Genomic DNA, 23,518 nt, shown 5'->3' with positions numbered 1-23,518 from the left:
CTCCTGTCTCCAAACACTGGGTCTATGGGACTTTGTCCTGCTCACTTCTGCCCTCAATCCTCCATGCCTGGCACACAGCAGGTGCTCAGTAAACATCTGTGAACCAGGGAAAGGTTAGAAGATCATAAGGCAGAAGGTCAGAACACCTGGAGTCTTGTGTTTCCCAGTCCCCCGCCCCAAGACTTGCCGTGTGACCTTAGGCAGTGCCCCCCGCCCCGGGCCTCAGTTTCTTCATCTGGACCCCCGCTCTAAAGCTTTTGGACTGTGTGATGCAGAAAGCCCCAAGCTGCTGCAGAGGCTCGGAGCCCCGCAGCCGAGCCCCACTCTGTTGCAGGGACTACAGCCCGTGGATCTGCCCCCAAGCTTGCCGCTGCTCCCCGCCTCACGGAGGAAGAGCAGAGGTGAGAGAAGGTGCTTCCTGGACCTCACCTGTACAGGCGGGCTCACCGTGAGTGAGTTCACTTCTCTCCCAGGGGTGCTTCCTAACAAAGCAGGGGCAGGCTTTAAGCCCAGCCCTTTGGCAGGAAACAGTATCTGCCTGAAATTGAATAGCCTTGTCTTGTTTTCATGGTAACCTTCTACTTACAGCAAGTGATACTAGTTTTCCATTTGGGGGAGTGATATAAAGTTTCCTTTAAAATAAAGTATTCAGGGTGAAAGCCAATTAATTTGGTATTTTGTGCACTGGGTTATTTTTTTGTCTTTTTTTGTGTGTGAGGAATGTTGGCCCTGAGCTAACATCTGTGGCCCATCCTCCTCTTTTTGCTTGAGGATGATTGTTGCTGAGCTAACATCTGTGCCAGTCTTCCTCTGTTTTATGTGGGACGTCGCCCCAGCATGGCTGGTGGGTGGAGTAGGTCCATACCCTGCATCTGAACCCACAAATCCCAGGCCACCGAAGCAGAGTGCGGACCTTTCACCACTCAGCCACAGGGCAGGCCCTGTGCGTTGTTAACTTTTCATTGTTGTGAATTTGAAACATAATGGGAAGCAGAGTGAAGGGCTCCTCTGGTCCCCACCGTGCAGGCGCCTGCACCAGAGAGCGTGGCTTTGCCCCGCGTATTTTGTCTTTCTTCCACCCACTCCACACGTTTTTTCATGTTCAGCTTTCCCAGTGGTCTCCAAAATTGTCTTTTTACTGTCGATTTGTTCAAATCAGCATCCTAGGAAGACCGGTGTGGCGCTCCAGGCCTCCACAATCTCCCTGTACAGCTCTCCTTCCTTTTTCTTTTTCCCTTTTTTTAAAGATTGGCACCTAGGCTAACAACTGTTGCCAATCTTCCTTGTTTTTTTTTTTTTTTAAGGATTGGCACCTGGGCTAACAACTAACTGTTGCCAATCTTTTTTTTTTCCTGCTTTATTTCCCAAACCGCGCTCCCCCCCCCCACCCCCCCCCGGGTACATAGTTGGATATCTTAGTTGCAGGTCCTTCTAGTTGTGGGATGTAGGATGCCGCCTCAACGTGGCCTGATGAGCGGTGCCGTGTCCGCGCCCAGGATCCGAACTCTGGGCCGCCGCAGCAGAACGCGCGAACTTAACCACTCGGCCATGGAGCCAGCCCCACTCTCCTTCCTTTTTCATCCTTGCAGTTTATTTATTGATGAAATTGGCCATTTGCCTTTAGCGTGTCCCACATTTAGGGTTTTGGCTGATTGCCTCCCCATCGGTGTCACTGAACCTGTTCTTCTGTCTCCTGTAGTTCCTATCAAGTGGGAGTCACATCAAGCAGCTTGATTAGACTTGGGTGCAATATTTAAGCCAGTTGATTTTAAAGCAAATATTAAATAGCATGAAGTTAAATACTGGAATGTCCACAGAGAGAGTCTGCATTATGAAGATGGCGTGAGGATAGAGCTGGGACCTGTCTGTGTCTGGAGGAGAGCGGTGGAGAAGGATCAGGAGGGACAGACTCAGACAGGTCCTGGTGCTGAGAAACAGCCTGAGGCAGCGGATGAAAAGGGAGGAAGGCAGGGGGCCGTGAGGAGGTGAGGTCCTGGCCCGTGGTGGGATGGTCCTTACTAGTCCTCTTTAAAGGAGGTTCATGGGAGGGACTTGTGCGCATGCACACACACACACACACACCCCCCATCAAGAGGAGTGCTCCTTGAGTGCACACCAGAACCCAGGGTCCTGGGAACCAGGGGCCAAAGGGTTTAGGCCTTTCAGCACGGGATGGGGCTCAAAGGGAGCAGCTTTTCTCCTTTGCCTGAGAAGGAGCTAGGGAATGAGCACAGTCTGCAGCACAAGGGATTTAGGTTAGACGCTGAGAAGGACTTCCATCCAGACCAGGGAAGTGGTGTTGCAGCATGGGTATAGTGTGTGTTTTGGAGCAGAGTTGCTTGGGTTCAAACCCTAGCTCTGTTGCTTCCTCTTCATATAGCCCTGGGTGTGCTGGGAAACCTCTCTGTGCTGCAGCTTCCTCCCCTCTAGATGAGGTGATGACAGTGCCTGCCTCCTAGCACGGCCTAACGGTCAAGGAGTCCGTCACAGGCACTGGTGCAGAAAGGCTCAGCAGCCGTTAGCACTGCTGTTATTGGATATGTCTCTCCCGGGAGTTTTCACGATTGCCACACCCAGAAGACGCAGATGCGGGAAGCCAAGGGGAGCACTCTTTACGTTCATAACCCTCCACGTAGCTGCACAGAGGCCTCCCGCAGCAGCAGCTCCTTCCAGTCCCCGTCCTCACAAGGCCCTGGGGCAGGGTCTCCTCTCCCCATCTTGTGGAAAGGGACACTGAGGTAGGGGTGGGGGTGTGAGGAGCAGCTTGTGAAGACCCCATGGCCAGTGCAGCTCAGAAGCAGGGAAAGGATACAGGTCCTAGAGTCGGGACCCGTGATTAGAGCCCCAGATCTGCTGCCTCCCAGCTGTGTGACCTTAGCGAAATCACTTCGCACCTCTGAGACTCCATTTTGCCATCTCCGACGCTGGGGAGTTGGGCTCGGGCACACGTTGCTTCTGTTGTCAGATTTCCCTACGTGGCAGCTCAGGGCAGAGACCCTGGTACCGCCTGCCTCCCCAGCACCAAAAGAGAACCAGGTCAGAACTCTCAGAAGAGAGAGCCCAGGAGGGCTGCTGTCCTTCTGACTGACTGCTGATGTCACACCCTGCCCTTTGGACTCGTCTGTCCCACAGCCAGGCCACCTGCAGGCGTGTTCAGTGCCAAGGTCTGGCTGTGCCTCAGCCCCACCTGGCGGCCACCATAGCAGGTTCCTGGAGAGACAGCCCCGCCGCAACCTCCCCACGGATGCTCAGGAGCTGCCCAGGATCCTGTTTTCCCTCCGCTGGTAAACTTGATAAGATTGTGCAATTGTCTTCATACTTCCTGGCCACCTGCTGCTGGAGACAGCTGACAAACAGAGGCCGTACAGTGAGCAGGCCGTGGCCCCTGATGCCACCCACGGCAGCTCACTTCTCTTCTCTGGGCCTCAGTTTCCTCATTTGCAAAAAGAAAGGCAGAGGGATCAAGTGAGAGCAGATATGCATTCATTAACTCTCCCTCTGGGCCGAATCATTTGCTGGGTGCACCAGAAACTGATGAGCAAACTGCATGCCCACCTCCCAGCTCACTCCCGGTCTGGTTTTCTCGGGGCCACAGGGACTGTGAGGAGCCTCAGGCATCTCTGGGGCTCAGCCAGTCATGGGCAGCTTCCTGGAGGAGCTGGCAGCACAGCGAGGCTTAAAAGGTGAGAGGGAACAAAAGGTACGAGAGCCGGCCCGTGGGCCCCACGCCCACAGATGTCCTTTATTTGGCCTGCGTGGGCTCAGCCCACATGGCATTTAATATTTCAGTTTATTGCAAACATCTCAAAACCAAGAGCTTTTATGCAAAAATCTGAATTTCTGACTTTTGAAAAACCAGAGCCCTCATTCCTACAGAACGATTGTCCCTTTAGACCGGGTATAGTCCCCAGTCTGGGAACTTTGTCCCACCTGGTTATCCCCCCAAATGGCTCCACACTAGTGTCCCCATGTCCCCATGACCTTTGATAGAACCTCCACCCTCCTGCTCCCTCAGACCAGAAACCCGGGCACCACCTTCACGCCTTGTTTTCTCTCCCGCCTCATCTCATCCATCAGCAATCCCTGCCAGAATGTTTCTAGAATGCAGTCGCTTGTCCCTGCCTCCTGGGGCCAAGCATCAGCTACTCCTTGGTCCTTGCTTCTGCACTGGCCCCCACAGTCCCCCACAGTCCCCCACAGTCTCCTCTCTGCACAGCAAGCAAAGCGAGGCCCTGCGCACCCAGTAGGGGGCTTGGACGCTGCCCTCGCACTTCCCAAGATGGCCTCTGTGAAGCTCTTCTCCGGCTTCTCCCCAACACCTGGCCTGAGTCATGGCCAGTCCTGCCTGACTCCTGAGCTCTTAGGGGCCTCCTAGGCCTGAAACAAGATGAAAAACTCAGGTTGGCCAACCGTCCAGGAGGCTGGGAGCCCATGTGGTCCTGTGACCACTGGGAGATGATAATGATGCTGCTCCTTCGGGTTATTGTGGAGCATGCAAAGAGCTGAACTATGTGGACGCTCTCCCCCACCTTCCACGGGCTCTCAGGGCACTGAGGGAGGGGGCCACAGACACAGGTAATGCACCTGCCAGGGGAGAGCGGCTGTGGTCCAGGCTCCCAAGTGGAGAGGATGTTGAGGGGGAGAGGGAGCCAGGGGAAGCTACCACCCAAAGAAATCCCCTGGTTCATTCCATTTCTTCACGGCACAGTTTGCCACCAGAAGTCCTGGTTGTTCATTTGTGTACTTGGTGCTGGTTATTCCTCCCAGAATGTCAGCCCTCCCAGGCTCCATGGTGGTCTTCACCAAGTCCTCGGGGGACCTGGCGCAGAAGAAGGCAGTCAGTACATATTGAGCGGATGAAGGAACAAAGAGACGAATAGTTGGCTTCCTAGAGGTAGTGGCCTTTGACTTGCTCCTTGAAGGATAGTGGGTTGGGTTCTGGCAGGAACTAGCAAGCTCACTAAGAGTTCACATGCACTGCTGGCCACGATGCCTGTGTGTGGGAAGGGGACGGCGGTGAGGGAGCTGGCAGGAGCGGGTGTAGCACCTAGGCCAGCAATGGTGGGAGGCCTTACAGCCCTAGAACTGATGGGGGAGGGAGCGAGAGAGAGCTGCATGCAGAGGGCCACCTGCCAGGCACTGTGGCTATGGAATGGCAGTGACTACCCGGACTGCCCCTCTCTCCTCCAACTCCTGCTCTCCTGCCAGGCCTCCCGCTGGCCACACCCAACAGCAAACAGAGGGTGTGGGCCTGAAGATGCCATCCCTGGGCCAGAGCAGAGGGAGAGCCATTTGCAAGGCACGTGAAGAGGAACCAGCTCAGGTGTGGAATTCCCGGTCCAGGGTGGGTAACCCTGGAGGCCCAGGAGGGCTGGGGGGTATGGCTGGAATAGGGGCCGCCTATGGTGTCAGGAAGCTCTGTGCAGACGGCACGAGGCAAAGGGCTTGTCCGCCTGGCTTAGGTTTGGCCTTTCTCCTGTGGGTGACCATCAGCCAAAGGGAGGGTGTTGTCTATTAGAACAACCCTTATGGTCGACAGCAGTAGAGGGACCAAGGACAGGGAGAGCTCTGGAGAGGCCACAGGAGATCCAGCGAGCAGGGAGGGAGCCGAAATCTGGCCTCGTAAACCCGACCGTCATCTGCAGCTCACTGCCGGGAGTGGAGTTCGGGGGCCCATCCGTGGGTGAGACAGTAGCTTGAGCGGTAGCTTGCCCCTGAGTCAGAGGCAGAAGTTGGGGGGTCTCAGAGCCCCAAGCCTGCAGACACTCCTCACCAGGCAAGTAGAGAGGATAAGCCCAGCCCGGCCTGGAGGTTGGCCTGAGACTCAGAGGAGGGGCGCACCCCCCAGGCCCCATCACCCTGAACAGGGTCCTCACCCATTGCCCTCCCTCCTGGGTCTGCTGCCTCCCTCAAGTGACCACAAGCCCGGGGCTGTGTCCTGCCCTCTCAGGCCAAGTTCACCATGGCATCGGCATCGCCCAGGGAACAAATGTATCCTTTTCTTTGCCTGGGCGGCAGTGACCTCATCCCCAGTGGGCCGTGTGAGTCACCAGGCTGAGGGTGGAGGGCTGGCCAGCTCTCCGAAGAACCCGGCTTTGGCTGTGTGGCTGGGGAGAGGGAACAACTAAGGGTGTGAATGCTTCCATGCGGACCTGCCCAGTTGGCCAGCTCCTCTCTGCTGCCCTGTGGCCGACAGGGGCAGGAGGAGAGGTGGCTGTCACTGAGCACTGATGCGTGCCCAGCGGTGCCAGGGGTTTTTGAAATGCCCTACAGAAGATGCCCCTGAGGGGTTAACTCTTGCACCAGGGTCACACGGTTCTGTGGAGCTGGTCTCACTTATGCCTCACCACAGCTGGGAGGGCAGGGGTAAACTGAGGCTCAGAGAGATGAGATGACTCCTGTAGGTACAAAGGAGTCAGAGATGAATGAGGAGTCTGTCCTGCTCTCAAGGACAAGCCACCATCCCTGGTGACGATAGGAGTGTCATGAGTCGGCTTTCAGGAAACCTCGAAGCCCTTGGAGCCTCAGTTTTCTTTCCCTAAGTGGGGATAATGACGTCTTCTTCTCAGGGCTGTTGAGAGGCCGAGAGGGGACATGATGAGAACAGCTGTGAAAATTGTTGGGGGAGCCCCAGGGCCCCCCAGCCACCGCCGGGCGCTCCGCTGTGTGACAACCTCTGCTGCCCTCCGCAACCAGGGGCCATGCAGCTCAGATTCCAGGCTGGACCGAGTGATAGCTAGGGAGTCGGGGCAGCCAGGGCCTTCTCAAAGCAGATCTGCAAGGGCCGCCCCAGGAGGGAGAGCGTGGGAGATGGCTCATGGGTTGGCCCCTGCTGGGTGGGGCAGCTGAGCTCCTTCTGTGCCCTCAGACTCACCCCCAAGCCTGTCTGAGAAGTAAGCCCTGCCCTGTGGGAGCTGGGGAGGCCACACCCACCCCAGTGCCTCAGTTTCCCCATCTGTAAAGTGGGAGGAGAGAAGCCCTAATGTGATGCTGTTGGAAAGAGAGGGACGTAGGTGGATGCAGCCAAGAGAAGGAGCAAAGAAGGGAGGCCCGGGCCCTCCAGAGGTTTTGGTGACAGGGGTGTCTTCCAGGAGAGGGACTTGGAAGGGTCCCCACAAGGGTCTTGGGCCTCTGGTTCTGAAAATGACACCTTTCTCTGATATCACTTCCGGGGCAAAAAGATGTCAGCCATGACTGCAGTTTGGTGCAGGATGGGCATGGAAGATGCACGTGACCAACACTCCTCCCAGCTGGGTGCTGAGTGTCCTGGTGCCGAGCCCTGGCCCCGGGGGGTCTGGCCAGAGCCTTGGGCTGTAGGACCCAGGAGACATGGGAAATCAGAGCCTGACAGGCTCCATGAGGGCATGGTAACCAGAAAGAGAGAAGCCAGGGATGTGACAGACCATGAGTGGAAACCTGGGGGATCAAGTGAGAGGCAAAGGGCTGACAGAGAGGCTGGGAGGAGAGTTCAGGAAGATGCCTCAGGAAGAGAAAGAGGTCGCTGCAACCACCTGTTATAGCTCTTGACTCTGGGGGGGCAAGCGGCCAGCCCACGCCAGAGGGGATGCATGGATGGGTGGATGGTCAAATGGATGGATGGATGGATGCAAGGAAGAGGGGATGGATGGATGGTCAAAGGATAGATGGATGGATAGATGGATGGGTGGATGGAAGAAAGAGGGGAAGGGAGAGAGGGAAGAAGGCTGGAAAGGAAAGAAGGGAGGAAGAGGGAGAGGGGATGAAGAAGAAAGGGGGGTGTGATGGATATGTGAGTGGATGAATGAGTCCATGGGTGGTTAGTTGGAGAGGAGGGTGGGTGGCTGGATGTGTCAGTAGAGGGGTGAGCAGGTGGAGCCGTGTAAACAGGCTGCCTCTACCCACAAAAGATGTTGAGAAAACTTCTGCTAGTAGGACAGACCAGATGAACTCTTGAATGGAGGTCTTACTCTGTGTGGCACAAGGAAATGAGGCCAATATGAACAGTGACAGGGAGGCTCCTGTCCAGGGCAGAGTTTTCTTAGGTCAGTGGAGACCCGTGATGGAATGGGCAGCCTTTGTAGGTAGTGAGCTTCCTGTCACTGGGGGTACTCAAGCTGAGGCTGGGCAAGGAGCACCCATGGCAGGTAGAAGCCAATCATGGTAGCTTCTGATGAGGAGGAGAGAGAACTTGGGTTCCCAAAGCCCCCAGGGAAACCACAGCCTTTGTAGAATTCCGTCTTGCTTTCAGATAAAAAGTTCTTCCCAGCTTGAGGGACAGACAAGCAGGCAGCTGCTGGTCCTTGCTGTGGGAATCAGGCTGGAATCTGAGACACAATTCCCATCCTGCACAGGCCAGGGCAGGGGCCCAGGGTCAGAGCAAGGCTTCGACCTGGAGCCCTGGGCTCAGGCTCAGCTCTACCCTCCCTGATTGTCTGTGTAGGTGATGCCTCTCTCTGAGCCTCAGTTTCCTCAGGGGTGAAATGGGGGCCATGGCACCCCCTGGACATGACGGTAGTGGCAGCTGTGCATGATGCCCAGGGCCATGCAGGGTCTGGGATCCGGGCCCACCTGCTTTCCGGGGGACTTCCTGGGGGCTGTGGTGGGGAGAAGTGGGTCTGTGAGCACTGACCTTGAGCCGTGACTCACTGTCCCTGGGGGCTCCGCCTGGGAAGCCCCAGCTGCCTGCCCTGGGCTGGGCCTGGAAGCAGCTGGTGGGGGGCGAGGGCAGGGGCTCCAGCTGGGGCCCAGTCTGGAAATGCCCCAGACCCAGGTCAGGCTCAGACCCGAGGCTGCTGGGAGGGGCCCCCAGCCCTTAGCCCGCCTCCGCCTCCCGTCTCCACACAGCAGAGCTGGCTGGCTTTTGTCCTTCCAGTGCTGGGTCCTACAGCCAGGGGGCCATGGTTCAAATCCCATCTCTGCCACTTCCTAGGTCTGTCACCTGGGGTTAGTGACGTCCCCTATCTGTGCCTCAGTTTCCTCACGTGTAAAATGGAGCTGATAATAAAATCCACTTCATAGGCTGTTGGGAGAATTAGGTGAGCTGGTTCTGGACCTGTCAAGAGCTTAGGCCCGTGTCCAGGGCTCCGCGAGCCTGAGGTCGTCAGGGAGAAGTAAAGGCCAAAGAGGGGCGGGCCGCACCCAGTGCCGTCACACAGCAAGGAGGGGCCTGTCACACAGCAAGGAGGGGCCTGGCCGGGGCTGGAAGCTTCATCTCTTACCGGGTGGAGCCCCTCGAGGGCCCGCTGCTCTTCCAGGAAGCAGCCGAGATTTTGCCTTTACTTTGTCCCCTGTCCACGCCGAGCTTCCTCCCAGAGCCAGCAGCCCCTTTCTCGCTGGCCAGGGCTGGGGGGGGGGGGGGGGGCGGGCTGCGGGCTCCGGCGGTGTTGGGTTTAGGCCTCTGGGGAGCTAGGGGAGGATGTGGGCCCGCCCTCGCCTCCCCGCCCACCTCCCTCCCTCCTGGCTCAGCCTCTCGGTCCCAGTCCCAGGCCAGCCCCTGGACACAGGACCGGCTCTGGGCTCCGGCAGCCACGCTTTCCCTCACTGGGCGGCGGACGCCCCTCACCCGGCCGGCCCGCCCGAGTGACTCACTGCTCCCCTGGCCCCCAGCCACCGCCGTCTCCTGGCAGGAGGCAGGAGGCGCAAGGTTGTGCAGAAGCCACGGGGTCTGCTCTGCGAGGGCCGCCTGGCCAGAGGGTCTGGAGCAGCCAAACGGAGCCGGCGCCCGGAGGCTGGCCCGGGGACAGCAAGGCCGGTGGCTGGGACCAGCAGTGGCCTGTGGGACTCAGTGCCTCCCCCTCTCCTCTGGCTTTTGGGACTTTTCTTTCTTCTTCCCACCATGAAGAAGGAAGTGACCTGAGAGCCAGCAAAGAGAGCCAGCCCCTGGCCAGGAGGAGACCAGTGTCGGAGGGCTGTGGCCGTGGGCCGCGGGCAGCTCTCTCCTCCTCCTAGCCAGGCATGAAGGGTGGTGGCAGCGCCGTGTGGAGCCTCATGTGGAAGTACTGCATCTCCGTGAGGACCCTCAGGTATGGGGGAGCCGTGTGTGGATGAAGCACCTGGCGAGTCAGGGCCAGCAGCACAGCTCCGGGAGGGCCAGGGCAGCTGGGGGAGCAGGGGTGGAGGGCAGGAAAGCCATGCCTGGCTCTCCGGAGAAACCCAGAGTCTGCACTGGGAAGGGAGGCAGGCAAGCGGAACAGGGGGCAGGGAGTGGGTGGGGGCTCGGGTGGGTCCTGGAGGTGCCAGCGGCAGGTATAGCATGGTTGGCAGACTGCCCAATGTGCACAGGACCTGGCGTTTGTCGTGTAACACACTGGCACTGGGCACAGCTGTGTGACCTTCGTCCTGTCCCCTACCACCTCTGAGCCCATTACCCATCAGTGAAATGGGACTCACGTGTGTCCCTTAAGGGCTCAGTGTAGGGCTGTTTCCTAGACTGTCAATGGCAGTTGCCTGGTGGCAGAGAGCTCAGCCCAGACCCAGGCACCAGGCCGCCCAAGTTGACACCGGCCTTGGCGTTGTCAGCGGTGTGAAGTGGCGTCACCTCTGCCCAGTTTCCCACCTGCAGATCCTTATAGGATTAGTGTGAGGATTAAAGGAGGTGACAAACAAAGAACAGGGCTGGCACAGTGCCAGGCGCGATTACGGCCGCTGTGACCTCAGCCAGACAGCTGGGGAGGTGTGCCGGTGCCGTGGGGGTGAGAGGGGGGCGGAGCAGAGCCCAAGCTCCTTGCTCCCCGCGGAGAGACAGCCTCTTCCCGGGTTGGCTCCTGCCTCTGCGGCAGCTGAAAGGGTTCAGACCAGGGAGTGGGAAGCCGGATCCTGTGTGACCCCAAGCGGGCTTGTCTCAGTCGCCTCGTCTGTGTGGGGCGTGGGAGAGTGGGCGGGGCCAGGATTTGTACTGGGAGGGGCGCAGAGGCCCTGCCTGTTTGGAAGCATCTTTTTGAATACCACCTAAGGGCATATTTTTTACTTAAAGGGGAGTTTTACGAAGGGTATGGGATTAGAAGATTGTCTCTTGGAGCCAGCCGGGTGGTGCAGCGGTTAAGTTCACACGCTCTGCTTCTCAGCGGGGTGCACCGGTTCAGATCCCGGGTGTGGACATGGCACTGCTTGGCACGCCATGCTGTGGTAGGTGTCCCACATATAAAGTAGAGGAAGATGGGCACGGATGTTAGCTCAGGGCCAGGCTTCCTCAGCAAAAAGAGGAGGACTGGCAGTAGTTAGCTCAGGGCTAATCTTCCTCAAGAAAAAAAAAAAAAGATAGTCTCTTTCTTTCTTTCTTCCCACCTTCAGTGCCTGGTGTATACACTACAGAAAACTACCTTCCTTCATTTCTTCCTTCCTTCCCCAAATATTTGTCATAGCTTATGGGAAATACCTATAACAAATTAAATAGTAAAAAATCAGGACCAGGAATTTAAAGCACAATTTAGAGCAGGATGTCATGACCTTGGGAAAAAAATAGAACAGAGTGGAGATATGCAGGGTCCTGAGGTCCTTCTGTTAAGGTGAACATTGCCGAGCTTCCTGGCAGCCAAAGAGAAAGAGGAACCCCACCGCCCAGCTCACTCTCACTGTGCTAAAAAGCCGTCATTACAATGGCCACCGTTGTCCCTGCTGCTGGGTGGGAGTGTCTGGGACCCTGGGCCTCAGCCTGGACGGGTGGGTGGCTGTGAGTGGGAGGCGTTTCGGGACAGTCCTCAGTCCCGAGCAGGCTTTAGGAGAACAGAGCAGCCAACGAGGGCAGAGGCGTTCTCTTGGATGGGCGTGCGGCTGGCTGTAGGAATGGAGAGAGGAAAGCTCGCCGCTGGAGTGAGTGGGTGGCCTCCTGTCCCTCCTTAGACCCTGGGATAGACCTCCTCGAGCTGGCACCTTGGAGGGCGGACCAGGCGGGGGGCGAGTCCCGGGCTTGGGCAAGTGCCCTGTGTGCCTTTCTCTCCAACCGCAGCTGGATTTTCCTGCATCTCATCCTCTCCCTCGGTTTCCGGGGATTGGCGCTCTGGAAACCTCGGGGCTTGTTTACAGGATGCAGCGGGCTCCACACTGGGAGGCCCGGCTGTGCTGTGCCAGGGGCTCAACCCCTCTGAGGAGGAGGAGCCAGCCTAGCAGAGCCCACAGACTGGCCTCTGTGTGCCTCAGTTTCCTCATCTACCAAGTGGGGATGATTGCAGAGCTGTGACAGGGTCGTGTGGTATATAGCCTTGCGTGGCGTGGCTCATAGGGAGTGCTCGCTGAGTGTTTGTGGCCACTGGTAGCCAGACGGTGGCCACAGGCAGGCCCGCTTCGAGGGCCGGTGTGAGCGGGATGGCTGCCTCGCCGTCAGTGGTGGAGGAGCAGTCGGTCTGGGGATGGGCACCGTAATTGGCACTGGGTTTGCCCCAAACCCCCACTTAGCACCCGTAAGTACAGGGCCCCTCTGTGGTTAGCTGGGAAGATGGGCTGTGGGGGCTCCAGGAGACGTGCTGTGCTCTCCAGACCCCTAACCCATTTTGTTGGGGACCCCAAGAGAGCTAAGGCCACTCCCCAGGACAGACAGACAGACACACATCCAGGGCAGGCCCTCAGTGGGATCCCTGCCCCCTCAGCTGCCAGGGGAGACCTGAGTCAGCAGGTCTGCGGCCCGAGGCGGGGCTGGCGGCCGCCACAGGGACAAATTGGAGGGTTGCGATCAGAGCGCATAGTTTTCCACTTGCGTCTTCAGATTCCCCTCCGAGCGAGCCTGTCGCCCCTGGCCGGGTCCGCGCACATCTGGAAAAGCGCGAGGTGCGTGTGGGGAGCAGGCTGCCGGCCGGCCCTGGCCCTCTGCCTGGGGGTTCCGTGGCTGCAACCAGGAAGCTGGGGGCAGGGTCTCTGGGACTTTGGCCTGAGGTCTCTGAGAGGGGACCCTCCAGCTCTGGCCCATCTGCTGGACAGAACAACTTAGGAGCTGGCACAGCGGGGTCCAAAGGCAGCAACGGTAGGTTGTTCAATGTACAGTCTCGGGCATGTTGCTAAACCTCTCTGGGCCTGTTCCCTCGCCTGTGTGGTGAGGAGAGCAGTGCCATCGGGCGGGCTTCCTGGGCAGATCCTGAATGGGTTCTGTTGGCTCGGTGCCCAGTGGAGGGCGTCCCTGTGGCCCTGTCCCCTTCTTCCCTCTGAGTCCCCGTGGCGGGCAGAGCAAGTAAGAGCAGCCTGAGTCTGAAACCCAGCTCAGCCCATCTGCGGCCCCAGTGACTTCTGTTCTGAGATTGACCCTTAGGGCCTGTGGGCCTGCCCGGGCGGGTGGGGGAGGAGCTGTGGAGCAGCCCTCTCTCTGAGCATGCACCTCTGGGTCCCTGTCTGTCACAGGCTTTAGTCTGTGGTACTCATAGTCCTCAGCCTCTGGGATCAGGCAGGAAAATCACTTTTGCATCTGGTGTTATTTTGGAAACGAAACACAGTTTTGTGCCTTGAGGGCCAGTGGGGCATTTGAGCTGCCTGGTGGGCAGGGGCAGCCTACTTGGGGTGTGGGATGGAGTGGGGGGAACCTGCTGAGCAGACCCTGGCCCCTCCCCCTCCCACCCGTGGTGCATCTGGGGAGGAGGGCTGGGGAGCAGCTGGCAGCCAGGCTCCGGGAGCTTCCAGGGAGCTTCCCAGACAATTAGCCATCTGATGCCCCTCGGTGGGGGGCCCCGTGCGCACACCTCATGGGACAGGGAGCTCACCGCCTCACAGCCTGGGCAGCTCTGACCTCGGGAAGTCTTTCCCGCTTGGGACTGGCCCTCTCTTCCTGTGATATCTCCCTACACAAGCGCACACACTGGGGGGCTGGTTCTGTGCACCGACCCCACCCCGTCTGCCGCTGTGTCCTGGCGCAGCCTGCAATGGTCAGGACTCCTGAGGCTGAGGATGGGTCTCCAGTCCCCACCTCACCTCCTTCCCCTTCTGGACAGGCCCTGGCTGTCCCTGCCCCTCTCTGGGCAGGACCAGAGCCAAGTACAGTGTAGGGCAGGAGGTCCTGGGCAGGGTGGAGCCAAGCGGCTCCGGCCCTGGCTCTGGGCACTACCCAAAGCACACATGGGTTCTTCGGGAAGCTGCTTTACCCCTTCACTCCTGGGACTCCCCACCGCCTCAGCCCTGCAGGCCTGCCCTCCCCCCACCACCCTGCCCCTGGCTGCTCTCTTGCCCATTCCCATCGGTCTTTGCGTGGGAGTTGAAGACCTGTACTGTGCCTGGCACCATGGCAGGTGCTCAGTAGACCTCCTCACGTGCAGCCAGCTAACGTGCACCCTGGAGGTGCTGCCCACCCGATAGAGGGGAGCCTGGCTGATTCGTTTCCCTCCAGGTCGTTGGTGAGGAGGGCGCTCACTCGGCGAGGTTGGCACTTGTCCTCAAAGAGCTCAGAGCCAGGCAGAGAGACTGCGTGAGCACAGGCAGCCCCGCCGACAGTGGAGAGGCTGAGCACCTCCGGTGTGCCAGGCCTGTGCTAGGCCCTGGGCACACAGCAGTGAGTAGGCAGACAGCCCAGGCAGGAGAGAAGCAAAACAAACAGATGAAGATGTCTAACGGTCAGAGGCCAGAGGATAAAACTGGGAGAGATGAGAGAGTGATTGGGGCGGAGGGGGCCGCGGGAGCTGGCGGGTCAGGAAAGGCCCTTCTGAGGTGTCCATTGACTGAAGAGTGGAAACGCTCATTGTGGTGCCTCCCTACAGTGGAAGGTTAGGCAGCCATGAAAAGGAATGCCATGCTGACACGTGCTACGATGTGGACCAACCTGGACCACGTGCTCAGTGAGATGCACCAGGCGTGAAAGAGCAGAGCATGTGGCTCTGCCCATGTGAGTGTCCACAGGAGGCAAGTCCACAGAGACAGCAAGTGGATAAGTGGTTGCCTACGGCTGGGGCAGGACAAATGGAGAGTGACCACTTAATGGTCAGAGTTTCTTCTGGGGAAGATGAAAATGTTCTAAACTTAGATGGTGGTGATATTTGCGCACTCTGTGAGTATACTGAAGTTGTTGAACTGTACACTTTCAATGGATTTTATGGGATGTGAATTATATCTCAATAAAACTATTTTTTAAAAAAGAAAGGCCTGTTTTGGGGGTGGCCTTGAGTTGAGAGTGGCAGGAAGGAGTGAGCTCATGAAGACCTGGGGACGAGCATGCCAGGTAGAGGAGTGAGCAGGTGCAAAGGCCCTGAGGTGCCTGCATGCCCGACATGTTTGAAGAACTCAGAGGAGGCTGGGCAGGGCCTGGGAGGGGAGGAATGTGTAGCCACCATGGTCGGCAGGGCCAGCTCCTTTCGAGGGCTCAAGAGCACCCTGGGGCAGGGGAGAGACAGGCGGGGTTGAGCAGGATGGTGACACGACGTGCTTTCTGTTTTAAACAATCTCTGGAGCTGCTGTGAGGCAATGGGACTGTGGAGAGGGAGGGGCAGGCTGAGGGGACCCAGAGACCAGTCAGCGGCGGTGACCACTGTCTGGAAGAAGGACGATGAGTGATGCCAAAGGAGACAGACTGGCAGACTGGCAGTGGGAGTTCAGCTGGGGACCAGAGCCCTGGGGGAGGGGCCCAGGCATGGTCTCCAGGAATGGGGGTGGCCGGCAGAGGGACAGTGGTGAGAGGGCTCCCCAGGTGACCCCACTGGTGCGGGATGGAGAGCTGAGTGCATGGGGGCCTCAAAGATGCGCTCCCCTCCCCCAGGTCCTGTTGGGGCCAGAGCTGCCGTCAGAGTCAGTAGGGCGGCCTCTCTCCAGGGCCACCTGTCATGCGCCTTTGTCCGGCCTGCTCAGGCTGGCCCTCAGTGAGAGTGTCGGCACCCGTGTGACCAGAGACCCAGCCAGCCTGGTGCCCGAAACTCGAGTGGCCCCGAAACGCGATCAGCCGCCAGAGACTGGCTGGGCAGGGAGCTGTATTATTTATTGACCGGAGCCTCTGGGCCTGCCAGGTGAGGCCATTCGGACTGGCCAGGTCCTGAAGGAGCCCTCGGACAGTGTCCGGGGCCCAGGCGTAGGGGGGCGGGGGCCCCAGGGCGCCTGGCACCCTCTCCCCGGGGCGTGGCTTCCTGGACACCGGCTGAGCAGGGAGGAAGTCAGACGTCAGGCTCCACAGCAGGGAGGGTCCGCAGCTGGTCCCCAGGGGCCGCTGGGCAGGCCCGTGCCTCTGCCGTGCCTCCAGGAGGACCTCCGCCCTCTCCCCTGAGACACTGTGAGTACCAGCGCCTGTCGGGGGGGCGGGGGTTTGGCCGCCTGAGAAGCCTGTGGGGCTGCCCACCGACCGACCTACCGGCAGGGCAGCCTGCGTGGTGCGGTCTCCGCGGCTCTCGTCGCCTTCCCGCTCTTTCTTGGAACAGTTTTTCTACGCCCTCCCCTCGCTGCCTGGATGGCACGCAGGCCGCCGCGCTCCGGACCCCAGGTGTTTCCCGCAGCTGCTGGAAGGGCGGCCTGGGCTGCAGGAGGGAAGTCCTTGCCTTTCGCTCCCCTGGGCGTTAGACGGGCCCCAGGCCGGGAGGAAGGTCTGGGGCCCCTCAACCCCCTCAGGCCGATTGGTTCTTTGCCTGGGGCTCTCACAACCACCCTGAGAAAGAGGGACTCTTGGCCACGCCCATTCAACAGCTGGGTAAACTGAGGCCTCCAGAGGTCACACAGCTGCCCTGGGCCCGGAGTGCAGTGGGTACAGTCTCCTACCCACTGCTGCTCCTCACCCCGAGGAGCGTGGGCTTTGAGCCCTGGGCGCTCGGGCAGAGCGAGCGGAAGCTTCCCCAGGCTCCAGGACCTAGGATTCCCGACCGTCTGGCAGTCCATCGAGGTCAGCTTTGTGCTAAGAGGATGCTGCCTTGGGCAGGTCTCCCCAAACACTCCCTGGGTCATGTCCCCCTCTGTGCAGTGGCCCAGTGTGTCCCATCAGGAGCCCCCATGAGGCGCTGATGACTTCAGCTCCTTTCTGAAATGATCAGAGTGGGGCGTTGAGGACCTGCAGATCTCAGGGCCAGGAGGGACTTGGGGCAGGGTCCCCTGGTAGATGGGCAGCCCTGGACACACGGAATGAGATTCGGTGAGGCTGTTTGGTGCTCTCCCTCGGGAAATCCCCTTTAGCGAGACGGGGAACTGGGGCCATCTGCGCCTCGGAGATTCCCTACTGACTCTTGCTTCCCCATCTAACCTCCCAACAATCCTGGGAAGGAAATAACTGTCACCATTGGTTATGTGGCGACTCAGGCCCAGGTGTCAGGACACCTGTGCAATGTCCCCAAACGGGCAAGTTGGGGAGCTGGGGCCTGAACTCGGAGTGAGTCCCACCCCCTCAGTGTGTCATGCAGCCTCTGGAATGCGGGGAACAGGGGTGAATGATCTCCTGACTGCCTCATCACTGGGTCTCAGTTTTTCCGTCTGCAGTGGCTCGGACTCCAGTGTAAGGAGGGCTGTCTGTCCCACTGGCCTCAAGAGCCGGGGCTGGGGTCAGGGGTCAGGGGAGGCTTGGCTGTGGGAGTGAGAGCTCCCAGGGCTGCTGTCCCAACATGGGTCACCAAAGGCTTCCTCTGACCCATCCGTGGAGCTCCCTGATGACCCCAGTGAGCCAGGGGGCCATGAGAGGACCGCAGGTGGTGAGGCAGCTCAGGGCCCAGAGCTCCGGCCCCCAGCTCAGTGGTCTCCAGCCCTGCGTTTGCTGGGCTCTGGGGTGTAAGCTGAGGAGCCGGGGACCCACCAACGCCTTTCTGAGGGGGAGGCCCATTCTGTCCTGAGGGTGGGACAGAAACAGCGTGACCAGGAGCCAGGACAGCTGGGCTCTGGGGCAGGCATCCCTGCTGGCTTGCTGGGGCCCTCAGACAAGCTCCTTTCCCTCCGAGGCTGCGTGTCCTCACCTGCGATCCGGCTGGCTGGAGTCGGGAGCCTTGAAGCACTCCAAGACTCCGTGCAGAGTTTCAGGCTCATTATGTGTTCATGTATTCATTCGGTCATCAGACAAACGTTCATTGAGCACCTATGTGTGCCAAGCACTGTCTTGCCTTCGAAGATACAATAGTGATAAACAAACCAAATAAAAGGCAGGAGAAGGGGGCAGGCAGCTGGGGAGGGGCACCTGGCCCACGTGTTTTATTTTCATGGCTAGATATGACCCATTAGAAAACAAAGCCAGCCAGCGCGCCATATTCATCACCTCACAGATGTCACTGCTCAGGGTGAAGCGGAGTTAACAGATTAAAAAGTGGGTGGATGTGAAGTCAGTGTGCAGAGCAGCTGGCGGCCCGAGAGGGCCAGAAGCCCGCGCAGCTGTGGGACTCCTGGGGCTCTAAGCAGATCATGGCGAACGGGGCTGAGCGTCACTACTGCACAGCCGAGAGGAATCTGGGCTTTGAAGGGACCTGGCCATCCACAGCCACTCCTTCTCCTGAAGCTTCTGGAAGTCCCCAGACCGAGTCCCTGTTATAACATGACCGTCCTCAGCGTGGCTCTGCTGGGAGGTCCTTCACACGCCACCATCCCGTGGGACCCCTCCTGACCCTCCCAGCAGGAAGCGGCTGTGCGGACGTTGGGGTCCAACAGGTGCCCGTCCAGGCCCAGCTCGGCACTCCCCCGTGCAAGGCTGCTCAGGTGGCGCCTTCCCCAAGCCCAACTCGTGTGAGCACAAAAGGAGATAGTTTCATGGTCACCAAATAAGTTCCAGTTGGTGGCTCTCTCCTCCTGCCCCTTCCCTTGCCGCACCTTGAAGAGCCCATGTCCATGGAAGCATGAGAGTCTTCCTTAGGCCTGGACACTTTCCCGATGACCCTTTCTCCTGGGGATGGGTCTGTGTAGGGCACCCAGTCCAGGGACCTGACCGGTCCTCGCATCTCATGGAGGCCTGCCAGCCTCGTCCTAACCGGAGCCCCCTCCCCTGGGCTTGGAGCGAGTAGGGGCTGTGTGGGACCCCTACCCCCACCATCAGAGAGCTGGGGCAGCTCGGCCTGCAAGCCCCCTGCCCAGAAGTGGGCTTACTGCCAAGATGGGAGGACTGGCCAGGCGTGGGCAGAGTGTGTATGGAGCGCCATGTGGCCCGAGTTGGGGCAGGGGAGGGCAGGTGGGAGGGCCCACACTGTGGCCTCTGCTCTCTGAGTCCTGTATGGGCCGGGCCAGTGTGAGGCGCCCTTTGATCTTCACTGCAAGTCTGTGAGGGAGGGACTGTTAGCCCCATTTGGCAAATGAGCAAACCAATGTCCAGAAATCCAAATTAATGTGACTTCAGCTGCTTCTGGGAAAGAGGTCAGAGGCCTATGTCCAGGCAGAGCAGGGTGTGCGGGCCGTGCCCAGCTGTCAGCTGGGCCTGGAATCCAGGACCGGGGCAGGTTTCTGGGGTGCAGTCAGGCTGCTGGAGTAGGTGGAGAGCCCAGACTTTAGTGTGAATCTCTCAGATCTGTGGCCTCGGGGCTGTCAGGCTACCCGGCCGAGCCACAGTTTGTCAGTGAGGGCCCTTCTAGTTGCAAGTGACAGAAAATCCCAATCAAACAGGCTTATGCAGAAAAGGGGCCTGGTTGGCTCATGGAAGTGAAAAAGTCTAGGCGGTAACTAGCTTCAGGAATGGCTGGATCCAGGGATTTAATTAATGTAATGGGCTTGGACTTTTCGACTCTCCCCTCTGCTTTCCTCCCTACCAGCTTCACTTTGAGGCAGGCTGTCTCCATGTGCGGTCCCTGGCTCTGTGGCTGGCATGGATGGAGTGCTCCTTAACCCTGGGACAGGTCAGCTGCAGGGACCAGGCTGCGGTGAACAACACACTGTTTCTGTCTTGGGGAGGTTGACAGTGCCCTAGGGGAGATGGGACAAGAAAAGAGGAAGTTGCCCCACAGGGCCCTCAGGGCTGACACAGGGGTGGGCTCCAAGGCCTGTGAAACCCAGAGGAGGAACATCAGAGTTCAAATCTGGGCGAGTTCCCCAAAGGCTTCCTGGAAGAGGTGGCAGCTGAGCTGGATTTTGAGGGCAAAGCAGGAGCTGACCTGGGGAATGAGAGGTGAGGGAGCAGGAGCCCTTGGGGCCCGCCTGGGGCTCGGGCTGTCCAGGATCCGCACACAGTGGGGCTGGCCTGGCTGTGGAGTTCCAGGTGGGGCTCAGAGGTCAGGATGGGTGCCTGTGCAGGGCAAGGGGGCCACTGGGCCTGTGCGTGGGTGAAAAATGGCCTGGCCTCAAGGCTGTGAGGACAGGAAAGAATGAGCAGTTAGTAAGCACCTACTGTGTGCCCATAACTTTGCATCTGTTGCCTCATTCCAGCCACACAACAGCCCCTGGAGGGTCTTCATCTCCAGGTTACAGAGGATGAAACAGGTGCCAGAACAGTGCCTTTTCTAAAGGAGTCAATCAAACACATTACCCTGCAGACTCAGAATTTGGGACGCACCCATTGGCCAGGCTCAGTGGCGTCTGATCTGCCATCAAGATGCCTCCCATGGCAGGGACATATGGGGAAGTTGACACGTTCAAAACACTTGTGTATTGAAACACCTTCCCAGCAGACTAACCACCACACCTCTGGTCGCAGCGGCAGCCGGAAGCAAGCACTGCATCTGAAACCCACGCCTGTAAAACAAGGGGCCCGGCATTGGTGGGAACTGCGAGGCCAAAGACCCCGTGCCGAAGCGGGTGTGGACAGCCACCTGCTCATGAGCAACCGCAGAAGCCAGCTGGTCCTGAGCTGTAAGCAGCGCAGTTTTAAACCACTTCTGAGCTGCCTCCAAACAGTGTTCATGCACAGCTGAGATCGGCCAAGGGGAAGGACGTGGTGGGACCAGGAAGATGGGGACCAGATCTCAGCTCCCCACTTGGTTGCTGTAACCCCTTGGGCAGCCCCTACTCTCTGCGCCTCAGTTTCCTCATCTGTAAAGCGGGGATTGTATTTCACAGGGCGAGGATTAAATACCATTATGTGTGGGCATGCCCATGTGCAATGACATGGCCATGGCTTAATAAATATCAGTGATTATTATCGCCAAGTAAAAGAAATGTACTCAGTTTGAATAGAACTTTTTTTTTTTTGAGGAAGATTAGCCCTGAGCTAACACCTGCTGCCAATCCTTCTCTTTTTGCTGAGGAAGACTGGCCCTGAGTTAACATCCGTGCCTGTCTTCCTCTGCTTTATATGTGGGACGTCTACCACAGCATGGCTTTGCCAAGCGGTGCCATGTCCACACCCAGGATCTGAACCGGTGAACCCTGGGCAGCCCCAGCGGAACGTGCGCACTTAAGAGCTGCGCCACCAGGCCAGCCCCTGAATAGAACATTTTAAAAAATTATCATTTTCGAAAACATGGAATTGAATGGTTCGTCCTTGGGAAATTGTCTGGTCCAGACTATCAGCCCCCTGAGGACAGGTCCTGGGTCATTCAGCCTCTGCCCGTTAGGCCCAGAGTTCAGGAAATGCACTTGATGAGTTAAAACCAAATTTTGAACTTGTCAAATCCCACGTCAATCCAAGGTGTTCATTTCTTAAATGATACAGTGAGACAGAGTTTTTTGAAGAGGAAAATGAAAAAACTGTTGAACTATACCCTAGGATATAATTAGAGAGTGGTGGGAGGCCAGAGGCAGACGCCGCTGGCTGTTCCGAGGGATGGAGGGCTGTTTAGGGAGATTTCTGGGGGAGGTGCCGTCGGAGCCGGGTCTGGAGTGTGAGCAGGAAGTGGCCAAGTGGAGAGAGTGGAGAAGACGTGGAGGGGAACCTTCAGGTTGAGTCCCTGTGGTGTGTTTGGGGAACAGCCATCAACCTTGGGTGGCCTGGTGCCTGGGAGGGATGAGCCGGAGCTGAGACCAAAAAGGAAGGCAAGTGGGGCCTGGAGTCTAGGGTCCCAGCCTCCTGCTCTGGGCACAGAGGAGCCATCTGAGGTTTTGAGCAGGGAGGTTGTATTAACCGGTACTCTCTTGGTTGAAGTGATAAAAACAAACAAAAAACCCAGACTGTCTTGAGCCAAAAGCTGAATTTATTGTCTTCGATTTCTAAGACAGACAGGGCTTCAGGTACAGTGTGATTCAGGGACTCAAACTGTGTCTCCAGACACCAGTGTCTTTTTCTCTTCTTTCGTCTCTCATGACTTTGTTCCCAGGCGGCCTCTCTTCTCATGATGGCCTCGGCAGCTCCAGGCTTACAATAGTGTTATAGCTAATAACCCCAGCGGAAACAGTTCCTACAGAATTCCCAGAGCAGACACTGGTCTAGCTTGGGTCACATGCCCATCCCTGGACCGACCCCTTTGGCAGGGGCGGAGTCCTCTGCAGTTCGGGAGAGTTAGCTGACACAATTAGATGCCCTGGGAGTGAGGGAGGAGCACTCACCAAAGAAAGCTAGAGTGCCGTCCCGAGGCGAGTGGGAGGCTGGGCTGGCAAGACACGCGAATCACCACTGTGATCTGGCGCGGCCCGCCAGGCGCTGCACTAAGTGACGGGACGCGCCATCCCCTTCTGTCGGCCCCATGAGGGAGGGTCTCTCACGACCCCTCTTCTGCAGATGAGAAGACCGAGGCTCAGGGAGAGACAGTCACTTGCCAGTTAGCAAATGACCTCAGGCGACATCTGCTGGACCCCAAATCCCAGGCTCTTAGCCACCTGCTGCGCCGCCTGGCAGGAGTCCCCCCTGAGTCAGAAGAGGCTGCCGCGGGAGCCTGGATGGAGCACGGACGGGCGGGGAGCCGGAGGCAGAGGGGCAGGAGGCTGGTGTGTATGTCCACAGACAGACGTGTACATGCCTAGTAGTTATTTTGCCCGCTGGTTTCTGCCTGGGCTGGTCTCAGCAGGAGGATCAGGGGCTGAGGCTCCTGGGCCTGGAGGCTGGGCTGGGCTCGGGCTGTGGGCACAGGGGCATTTCCTGGGGAGCTTCCGGAGGAAGCAGTCAAAGGGGGGTCACCACCCACCTGGCTCACGGCCAGGGTGAGGAGCGGGCGCGATGGGGAAACAGCCACTCCTCACTTCCCTTTTCAGCCCTAAGACTTCCCAGACAAGAGTCCCCCTCCCTGATGATGTCATACCATGTCAGAGGTCATCCTGCCCACACCCTCGTTGCACAAAGGGGAAACAGAGGCAGTGGGGTGTGGCACGCCTTAACCTTGCCATCATCACGTGGGGAAGTCTGGCGGCCTGAGCACGAGTCCTGGGTGGGCTGCTGCCTTGCCTAGGCCTGGGGTGCATCACATGGATGCTCTGGGCCTGGCTTTTGCTCTGCAAAATGGACCTATAATCCCCTCGCAGAGCGGGCAAATGAAAACCCTGGGAGAGCACCTGGCCCCCTGCCTGGCACCTTGCAGGTGTCACTAAATGTTGTCTGTGACGATTCCTTTGTAAGGTGAACTCTCAGAGGGATGAACGGCTATAGATCCTAAGAAAGTTAGGCTTGATGACCCAGCTGTCTTGTGTACAAGCTGTGTGGCCTTGGGCAAGTCATTTCACTTCTCTGGGCCTCAGTTGCCTTATCTGGGAAATGGCTTACTAAGCGCCACCTCAGGTCGCTGAGAGGCTTAGGGAATGCCCACCCCATGGGATGTCATTTTCTGGTGAGTCTCCTTCCCACCGGGCAGTTGGACACCCCTTTCCCCCCACGGTTTCCCTTCCTGCCCTGGGAGTAGGTCAA

At 58.5% G+C, this 23,518-nt stretch overlaps 1 protein-coding gene across 10 annotated transcripts in view; it reads left to right on the top strand.

Moving 5' to 3' along the window:
• Nucleotides 1-23,518, top strand: part of IQSEC1 (IQ motif and Sec7 domain ArfGEF 1) — a 352,756-nt gene that overhangs the window by 215,370 nt on the left and 113,868 nt on the right. For 3 of the 10 annotated variants that reach the window (XR_011496628.1, XM_070493498.1, XM_070493492.1), the window contains exon 1: nt 15,991-16,141. The exons of 5 other annotated variants lie outside the window; for them this stretch is intronic. Coding sequence is in view for 2 of the 5 variants with exons in the window: in XM_070493486.1 (XP_070349587.1) it covers nt 9,934-10,001 (68 nt within the window). In the remaining 3 variants the exon portion in view is untranslated. Of the gene's footprint in view, nt 1-9,453; nt 10,002-15,990; nt 16,142-23,518 lie in introns of those variants that run through there. 2 more of the 10 variants (XM_070493486.1, XM_070493496.1) reach the window with 2 other exon arrangements.

This window comes from Equus asinus, chromosome 21 (assembly GCF_041296235.1).
Source record: "Equus asinus isolate D_3611 breed Donkey chromosome 21, EquAss-T2T_v2, whole genome shotgun sequence".
Taxonomy (NCBI): domain Eukaryota; kingdom Metazoa; phylum Chordata; class Mammalia; order Perissodactyla; family Equidae; genus Equus; species Equus asinus.
The sequence above is the reverse complement of the archived record's forward strand: the minus strand, read 5'-3'. Positions and strand labels throughout refer to the sequence as shown.